The 10,339-nt window shown below is 44.2% G+C and overlaps 1 protein-coding gene across 1 annotated transcript; it reads left to right on the top strand.

Annotated features, from left to right (window-relative positions):
- Positions 1-3,127: 3,127 nt before the first annotated feature.
- LOC311210175 (uncharacterized protein) lies at positions 3,128-8,127 on the top strand (the record flags this gene model as incomplete). Its single annotated transcript, XM_084287965.1, has 2 exons — positions 3,128-4,049; positions 7,172-8,127. 2 exons carry the CDS (start codon positions 3,128-3,130, stop codon positions 8,125-8,127), a joined length of 1,878 nt encoding a protein of 625 aa, XP_084144091.1.
- Positions 8,128-10,339: the final 2,212 nt, after the last annotated feature.

The following is a 10,339-nucleotide window of genomic DNA, read 5'->3' as shown; positions in this document are numbered from 1 at the left end:
GAAGGGAGAGAAGCTCACAGATAAGTCAATCCTAAGCACTTTGCTTTGTCCTGTGGTTTCAGAACACATGCAAAATGTTTGAAAATGAATAGAATTGAAACAAAAGCGGGTGATAACAGACAGCATGTTAAGATGGCACCTTCCTTTCCAGCTCCTCTGTCCTTCCCATTGGTTTTATTCCTTGCTGTCCAGGGTGGCATCCCAAATGGGTAGATTGGAATCACCCAAAACTCAATGACAGAAAATGCCAGGTCCTGGCCATGGTAGGGAATTTCCATTGGACTAGGACAGTTGGCAGAGCAGCTTGGCAGAGAAGGACGCAAGGGTTGTGGGGGCCATCAATGTGTCCTTGCGGCAAAGACATCCACCAGCACTGCAGTGCCCTGGGTCAAGGGACTTTCTACTACAAACCTGCAGCCTCAGCATCAAGGAGCCAAGGGCTGCTTCAAGAAGGGAGGTGGGAGAACAGAAGTCTTCCTGCAGAAGGACGTTGTGTTAGAAAATGGAGGGCAAGTTGGGGGGCTGATGGAGGATTATTTAAAGAAGTGTGTGAGAAGGGAAGAAGTAGCGAGACCCATTTCTCTCTCAGGAGGATTTTATTCAAATATGTGTAGATTAAATACAAATACAAATAGAATAGAATGGAATAGAATGGAATAGAACGGAATAGAACGGAATAGAACGGAACGGAACGGAACGGAACGGAACAGAACAGAACAGAACAGAACAGAACAGAATAGAATAGAATAGAATAGAATAGAATATGTAAAGATCATCTGTAGTGGATAATGTGAAAAGCAGTTATCTCCTTTTTAAATAAATAATTTTATTTTTAATTTTACCATGAATAAGAACAGAAGAAGTCACACAAAGTGACTCTGAATGCCAAGGTGTGTGGCCAGCAGAAAGAGATATATATATATATACATAATATATATATTTCTTTAATATATCCACATCTGCCGTAGGCAGATATCTAATACAAAAGAAAATTAATCTGACCACTGCAAGATAAAATAATGATTTCCTTAAAGTAATCTATTATTTAGAGTTATCAAATGTTATTTTCCAGGAATGTGGGAGAAAAACAAAATCTCTCAAATTTAAATCTTCAGCAAAACCACATTGCTTTGTGCTTTGTTCCTCACAACAAAGCTGTGTGTGTAAGTCGAGTTGCTTGGGCCCCATGTGCATCATTTCTGATGTGCTTTGCGGGTCCCATCCCTAAAACATAAACCCCAGTGAGAAATCTCTGTGTTTAACCCAGGCTCTTTGGGGAAAGCTCACTGTTTTTCAGGTGTTGCAAAGAAACTTTGGTAATTTGTCCTGTGGGTGTGGGATAAAGCTTAAATCTCCCAGGCATGCCAGGGCTGTGATGGGGACACTGTTCTGGTGTCAGACAGACTGATGGATCTTGTATGGCACCTTCAGCCCAAGGAGCAGTGAGGACATTCCTGAGAATGACTCAAGATGCTGTAGACCAGAAAAGGTGATTTTTTTGTGTGAATTTGTGAATCCAGGTTTGTGCTGGATGACACGAGGCTGAGCGTCTCTGGCAGCCATTCGAAAGCTCTGTACGTTCCCCGCAGGATATTCTGTCATCACCCAGCTGGTGAGGTCTTGTCCGGGCATGGTTTCATGACAATAGAAGAAAACTGCAGAAGCCCCAGCATATCAAGGCAAATGAATGTGATTTTAAAAAATGCAACAAAGAGATGAAGAAAGAAGGGGAGAAAGAGGACAATACATGTTCAGTAGCACCTCTACACAGTACCATTGGATGAGTGCAGTCTCAGCAAGCCCAGAAAGAGCAGAGCACAGACGGTATTTAGAAGATCACAGCAAGCAGCTCACAGCAAGCCCCGATTCCTCAAGCAGAGAAGAGAAACCCAACCCTGAGCTCCAAAGGGCAGCTATGGGCACGAGTAACCACAAAGAGCTGTGTTTGTGTTCACTGGGTTGTGAACAGAAAGCTGAGACAAGTGCGAGTGAGACCACTTGAGAAAAAGATCCAAAAAAAAATGGAATCCTGGAAAACAGGGTTTTCTTAACCAGTGTGCCCACTGCCCTGCAGAAGCAGAAATCCTGTCAGCAAGCAATGTTGTGAAGTTAAGGTGGGGGGAAAAAAGGAAAAAATGGAAGGAAAAATCCCATACCCCAGGATGTCACAACTCTAATCCTAATTCTGAATTCAAACGTTGGATAAAAATTCCTTATAATAGTAGACCCAAGGGGCACAAGAATCATAGAAATATAGAATAATTTAGGTTGGAAAAAGATTATATGTAAGAACAAGCAAACAATGGAAAGGATGGATTCTCCACCCTGTGTGAAAAACTATGTTTTTTTTTTGTTGTTGTTGTTGTTTGCTTGTTTGTTTTTTAATGTATATATACGTGTGTATATGCAATACAGCATCTTTTCCTGCTGGCTACCTAATGCATTTATGAATCTAGAGCTGCAACCAAGGGGAGCCAATGATTTAGCCCTAGTCACTGACCTTTTGAGAGACACACCTTATCAGAGATGTTCACATTCATGTTGTTGGTTTATAATTCCAATTAGAAGCGAAAGATTTTCTCTTGAAACTATAAATATGTAGAATTGCAAACAGGTATGCTAGTCTCACTATAATTGATCCAAACACATCACTAGAGAGTCAGAAAATCACTCTAACATGGTCTGTAATCTATTTAATTGAAGTGGCAAATTAAAGTGCATTTATTTCTCCATAAAAAAGAAACTTCCCCCTAGGGGAAATTAAATCATATTTCCATACCCATTGGAAAGAATTTGGATTGCTCTTGAGAAGAGGTCATTGGCAAGATCTTTTCCAAGATCAATTCTTTTCAGTGTGCTGGCCAGGGCACAGGCTCCAGCTTTAAGATTTATTTTTTATTTTTTTCCTTTTTTATTTTTTTCCAGCAGTGACCTGCTGGCTACTGCTTTTTGATCATCAATCATTGAGGGTAGCTGTTATTTTTTTCTCCAAATAAGTATGTCTATTCACCCAGAAAACACCAAATCCTGCTTTAGCCTCAGGCACTGTGTAATCCTGCAAGCTGGAGAAATGATTTCGCCTCTCCTCTGTGTTTCTCTCCATATCCTCTGTGCCAGAACCGGGAGCATGACTGGGGGAAACCACTCGGGTGTGACAGAGTTTGTCCTCTTGGGCTTCACCCACCTGCAAGAGCTGCTCTTCATAATTTTCTTACTCATCTACATCACCACTCTGGTGGGGAACCTGGGAATGATTGTCCTCATCAGGACTGACCCGCAGCTTCACACCTCTATGTACTTCTTCCTCAGCCACCTCTCCTTTCTGGACATCTGCTATTCTTCATCCGTGACTCCAAAGCTCCTGTCGGGCCTCCTCACTGGTAGGAACGTCATTTCTTTCAATGGCTGCATTACACAGTTTTTCTTCTGCATGGTCTTCATCACCACGGATGCTATCTTCCTGGCCATCATGGCATACGACCGCTACGTGGCCATCCGTCAGCCTCTGCACTACGTGGTTGTCATGTCCCACAGGGTCCGTATCCGGCTGGTGGTGGGCTCCTACACTGCTGGTGGCTTGAACGCCTTGGTGCACACCGCCGGTCTCCTCCGACTGTCCTTCTGCGGCCCAAATGTTGTCAATCACTTCTACTGTGAAATCCCACCACTCCTGCCGCTCTCATGTTCTGAAACCCAGCTCAATGAGGTGGTGATGGTCTTGTGTGCCGCCTTCATCATCACCACCACAGGCCTGGCCATCCTCACCTCCTATGCCTTCATCCTGCTCACCGTCTGGAGTACCCGCTCTGGGGAGGGCAGGCACAAGGCCTGCTCCACCTGCACCTCCCATCTGATGGCTGTTGCCCTCTTCTATAGCTCTGCAGCTTTCCTGTACCTCCACCCCCTCTCCAGTCACGCAGAAGAGGAAAGGAAAACAGCCTCGGTCTTCTACACTGTGGTGATTCCCATGCTCAACCCTTTCATCTACAGCCTGAGGAATGTGAAGGTGAGGATTGCCCTCAGAAGAGCTGTGAGGAAGCTCCTCTCCTGTGCAAATCACCACCAGTCTCCCTCCATCCACACTCAAACAGCTGTCACCTGACGGAGCTGAGGCAGCAGAACAAGTAAATCAGACACCTAATGCAATGAGGGCACTGCACATTCCTGCATATCTCTTCAGAAGACCTTCTGCCTTGTGCTGAACACTGTGTGAATTGTGACTGAACCCCATGATGAGGTCCCGTGAAGACGGAACTGCCCATAATTATGTATCTGATAGAATGAAGAAAAACAGCCCTAGAAACACTTCCATTGTTTGTGACACTTTCATAGGAAATGAATTTATAAGCATTGCTAGAATCTGCACATCCAATACTTTTTGCAGAGGAGGATTTATGCTAAATCACAAAAATATTTGAGTTCTGGTGGCTAAAAGAGGTGGCTGAGAGCAGGAGACAAGCTAAATAAAAAATATTTCATGGGGAGGGACAATGCTTTTCATGACTTTGGTTTAAATTTTTCTAAGTAGTTGCCTCGGGTTTTGCTTTAGAAAAATGTACCTGATTTATTATTTTGTTTGGCTTGTCCAAGGGTAGTCCAGGCAGAGATTATTTTCCATCCCAGCTGCAGCTTAATAATTATTTCTGTTTCCAGGTTTCAGAGACAGGGTTTGAGTCATCTCAGTCCAGTAGTCATCAATTCTAATTGTAGGCTTTCATATCTGGGTTAGTCACCACTGGTTCCCCTTTCAGAGACGACTAAGCATCTGGGGACCTTGATTCATCTGATCTATTTTTAACATGCCCATCATGGCAAGATGAATTTTTCTGGAATATATGTTTTTTCCACTTGCTGCTTGGCAGCTGAGGACGATGGGCTGACATGTAGCCATGGCAAATGCAGATTTTGTCCAGAGCAATCACAATCAGGCTATTCTGAAGGGTATACTTAAGCACAAGGGAAAGCATCAGATCCCCACGCTGATGTTCCAGAGTCCTTCAAAAATGCCCTCAAAGGGAGAAAGAGAAACCAGCTTTTAGTCAATGATTTATAATTCAGCTGTACATGTTGCTCAACATGCAAAGGAGTTTCTGGAAAGAACAGAAAAGCAAAATGAAGATAGTCAGTATCAGCACCATGCTTTTGCTTTAACACAAAGGTCACAAAGATCAGATATTAACTTCCCGAATAAATTTTCCATGGATGATATGAAATACTTCCTAGAAGACCTAGTGGCAAATGCTATTACCATTCTGTTCTTTTAAAATCAGTTAAAGGCAAACTTCTCCCCATAAATCCAGCTGTGACTCTATACCTGGGTCCAGCTCTCTGGGTTTTTAATAACAGGATATCCTATATAACATTAAAACAAACTGTGGCAGAAGAGTTCTTGAATGGTTTTCCTCCCCTTCTCCCCCCCTGCCGTGCCCCAGCTACTGTTTGTGACACTTCTCCAAAAGCTGAGCTATTGCCTAATCCTTGAATCTCTGTTTTACATCAATTCTTTTAAATTCTCCACAATTTCGAGATACAAATCACACATAAAAAGAAGAAGGAAAACCTCTCAGGCTTGCAGTTAACGTGCTGAAGCTAATTGTGTTTACTTATCAGTGCATGTCTCCTCCGCAAGGAGCTGTTTCCAAAGTCATCAACTCCCAAGAGAAATTTCTTGCATGATGAAACATGCTGGGAGGGAAGGGGGGCGTTTGACAAAACTTTTTAATGGAAGAATCATATAAACAGCAGCTTTTCTTGGTCAAGGGTTGATGCCCTTTATGGCTGACAAATCATTCTTGCCTTTAGCACAAACACAGGGAGAAAGTGGGGCTTATTTCTCACACCAAGTTTGGGTCTAGAAGACAACTAGTCTCGCCTCTCTGTCGCCCGTAAACTGAAAAGGGTCCTGAGGTGTGAGCAAACAGGTGAGTTAAGAGCATCTCCCAGCATCAGCCTGAAAGCGCTGCCGAGAGCTGAGCTGTTAGGAAGGGTGGACTGAAGCACACAAAACACTTGCCTGAGGTCAGGATCTCTCAGGTGAAACTGAGGAACCCAGAAGCTGCTTTTCTGAGCGGAGGGTGCTGGAGCTGCACAGCCTGGCGAGCTTCTACTCATTACTGTGCTTGAAACTCACTGTGTAGCAGCACTGCCTGGGTTGTAGCGAAAACCTCTGATTGCTTTAGGGTGGTGTGAAAGCTTCTGTAGCTGGTTTTGAATTCCTGGAAAGGAATATAATTAGCTGTGAAGTCCTGGTCTCACTAAGTCCAGACTTAAGAGATGCGTGTATAGGTCAGATAAGGGCGTGTGCATTGAGATTTTCACGTGCTGAAGGATCCTTTCCAAGGGTATAGTTTGATGTCTTGTGTAACTGCAACCAGTTCTAACTTCTCTTTTGGGAAGAGGTGTTATTATTTTTTTAAACTGCATTATCAGAAGCTTACTTCCCCAACTTAGCAATGGCACCGTAGCGTTGCTGGGGTAGTGATTTTAAAAAATTCCACTGTTAGTGATTTTAAAAAATTCTTTCCTTTACCTTTCTCAATTTAGTGGCATCACAAGAATGATAGAAATGGTCTATTTAAAGGTGCATGTATGTTGATATTTACACTAAATACCCTGTTTCGAACAATTCAGAGTTGCTCCCACCTTCTTCACAGAAAGGAAGGGAAGAAATGAGAATTTTATTGTGACATATTCTGGCTTTCCTAAAATAAAACCTCTAAAAATGTCTCTATCTCTCACTAATGTTTTTCCTCTTCTGAGACCAAATAAAATAAAATAAAATTGAAATATAAACAAATCAGACTTGAATTTCTAATGTCAGAAATATCTCTAATGTCATGCTGGGGCTGCCTCATTGGACCTGAGTTATAAACTTCTCAAAATCTTCAGAAAATAGAATAAACTTTCCTATTTGTGAAATGACTTTATCAAACCAAATTAGGACCAGAATAAAACCATTAGAAATGCATTCCAACATGCACCTTGTTTACTTTAAAATGTATTTTGAGACAAACATTGAATATGTTCTACATATTCACGTACAATTCTATGGTTGCTGCCTCCACACCTTATGTTCCCTGGTAAAAAGACACACCTCTAACATTTATCTAAGGGGGGTGGAAGGAACGAGTATGCTGACTTTGTGTTTCTTTGCATCTCTGCTTTTCTACAGTGACTGTTATGATGTTGGCCAGGGGAAATCACACCCCCAATGATGAATTTGTGCTCTCGGGATTCTCAGAGCACAGGGATGTCCAGGCTGTCCTCTTTATGGTCTTCTCGGTGATCTACATGGTCACTTTGCTAGGCAATCTGGCGATGATTGTGTTGATCAGGCTGGACTCCCAACTCCACACTCCCATGTATTTCTTCCTGAGCAGCTTGTCCTTCCTTGACGTCTGCTATTCTTCCTCAATCACTCCCAGACTGCTCTCAGACCTCCTGGCATCAAGGAAGGTCATTTCTCACTCTGAGTGCCTTGCACAATTTTATTTCTACGCTGTCTTTGCCACCACTGAGTGCTACCTCTTGGCAGTGATGGCCTATGACCGCTACGTGGCCATCTGCAGCCCTCTGCTCTACGTGATCTCCATGTCCAGCAGGGTTTGTGCATGGCTGGTCGCTGGCTCATACCTTGCTGGGGTTCTGAATGCTACCATTCACACAGGGGTGGCACTTCGGCTGTCCTTCTGCGGCTCCAATGTCATCAATCACTTCTACTGTGAGGGGCCCCCGCTTTATGCCATCTCTTGCACAGATCCCACCATCAACGAAGTCGTGATGTTCGTCGTGGTGGGATTCAACCTGTTCGTCACCAGTCTGACCATCCTCATCTCCTACACCTACATCCTGGCCACTGTCCTCAGGATGCCCTCAGCTGCCAGCAAACGCAAAGCCTTCTCCACATGTGCGTCCCACCTGGCTGCTGTGACCCTCTTCTATGGATCTGCTGCATCCATGTACTCACGGCCCAGCTCCAGGCATTCCCAGGACCTGGACAAGGTGGCCTGTGTGTTCTACACTGTAGTCACCCCCATGCTGAACCCCCTCATCTACAGCCTGAGGAACAAGGAGGTGAAGGACGCTCTGGGGAGGGTGATGGAGAGGAAGCGTTCCTCTGACAGATAGTTTTTCTTGGTGAGTCAGAGGAATTGAGAGATCTTCTTAGAACTTCCTATACCTCTCCATTTCTGCAGCAGTGGTAATGGAAGATTCAGTGCTCTCCAATATACTACTGATGAGCAAGGGGACAGAAGTATTGGTAAATCTCTACTTTGTTCCTAAATGCCTGTTCATGAGCTGCTCTTGGATTGGGCCATTTATTGACCTTACTCAGTCAGGGATGCATTAGTTACTTTGTCTGATAAGAATTTCAGGAACCGAAGGCCTTCTGAGTCTTTGTGGTCTGGGAATGCATTACCACTGTTGCCTTGAGCAGCAAGAAGAAATAACAGCTGTTGCTTTCAGCATGAAAATGATGACAAGAGATCTTTTAATGCCAAAGAACAGGCACATTTCTGGTGAACACACCTAGTGCGTTACAGCTGGTTGACTATGAAACATGGTCCTCTAGCCAGCAGACCAAGATTCATTTCCCACTGACTGTGTGACACAGGAGTACAGCTTTGTCCCATCTCATAAAGTTCTTCCCAGGTTGCCTTTCTAATCTTTAGCTGGTAAAAAAAAAGCATGCCCACAGATGATCCAGCCACTGAGGCATTTACTGCCTACCTCCTGACATGGGCTACAGGAGGAACTTGGCCTGTGCTGTTGAGTTAGGCACTGTCTTCCCAGAAACTTCCTCCAAAGCCCTGTTTCCTCCTTCCTGCCACCACTGCTTTGCGGAAGCCCTGTGGCCCAGATAATGCAGCGTCACTGGTAATAGCAGCAGACACTGGGCTTTATAACAACATTTTGCTGCAACAAGGACTTATTTTGACTGTAGCTGTGTTTGCAATTTTTTTCTCAGAAACTTCTGCAGTGCCTGCAACCTGCTCAAGGGTCAGACAACTGTGCACAATGGTGAAGGTGCCTTCTCCCTATCCTGGCACTTTGAGCTTATTTTTATTGTATGATTGCTAACTGCTTTAGCTTGGTGTTGTACAGTTGTGTAATTTTTCCTCTAAAATAAATCATAAGATACATTAGGTTGACTAACAAGCTTTAGTAATTATAGTTAAGCTAACCCACTAGACCAATAGGAGAGGAAAGAGTACTGAATAGGAACAAATGTGGTAGGAAAATAGAGAAGTGATCCCAAGCAGACCCAAGACCAGCGTGGCAGAAGCTTCCACCATAACCAGTGCTCCCACCATGCACAACACAATATCTCCTCAATGAGGAGGTGACGGTGCTGCTTGGTCACTGCATGATCCCACCAAGGAAAGAAGACCTCAGCCTGGAGGTGGGGAGTTAACTTCAGGGATGAGGGGCAGGGGCTTTAATCAGGAGAGCTTGGAGGAGCATCCATCTGCAGGCAGCCAGGCCCAGACAATTGCCCTTAATGTGTCACACACCAACACACTGACCTCCAGCTCTTCGTTTTGGAGCCCGCACTAACTCTGACAAACAAAGTAGATGTAGAGTTGCTCTTTGTCATTAACAAGAAATAAAGTTTCTTTCTTGTTAGTCCCTGCTAATTAGTCTCTCATGCCTTGTTAAGAAGAATGAGTGAAGTTGACTACAAGCCCTCCGAGAAGCTTTCAGGGTGATTAGGAAACTTTCTTTGTAAACCCCAGAAGGACTTGTTAAGCCAATGGCTCCTTGAAGGGTGGTTGGTCTCCAAAGAGCACTTCTTGCTCTGGGAAGAAGGGCAGCATCATTTGTGATGGAAATAGTCTTAACCCCCTGTGTGACAAAAGCCCAGAGCCCAAGGTCTGCTGGAAGGGCTTTCTGTAGGCCAAGCTTCTGTTGGTTCCCACTAATTGGACTGTTTGTCCCTGCCTGCTTTTGATCCATGTGAAAAAACACCACACAAAACACCAAAACCAAGTAATAATTTCAAAATTCTCTTAAGTGTGGTGAAAGTTGGAGTTGGCCCTGGGCAGGAAAGCACATGCCAAGTGGTGACCCCAGCCTTGATCCTAAAATCCTGCTGGGCACGGAAGTAGGGCTGCAGAGATGGGTGGTATGCAGGCTCTGACAGAGGGAGCTGGGGAAGGTCCTCATACTTCTGCTCACCTGAGAACCTCTTCAAGGACTCCTCAGACCTTGAATTTATTGGTGTCACTTGTCTTAGGAATGATTTTCTCGTGTCTTTATTATTTCTTAGACTGTGAGGCAAGTTGAAGTACTAAACGTACATTCTCCACCTTTGGCCTGCTGTCACAAATGTGTTTCC

The sequence above is a fragment of the Netta rufina genome, assembly GCF_964035555.1.
Source record: "Netta rufina genome assembly, chromosome: 5".
Classification (NCBI taxonomy): domain Eukaryota; kingdom Metazoa; phylum Chordata; class Aves; order Anseriformes; family Anatidae; genus Netta; species Netta rufina.
This window is presented reverse-complemented; position numbering and strand designations above follow the sequence as displayed.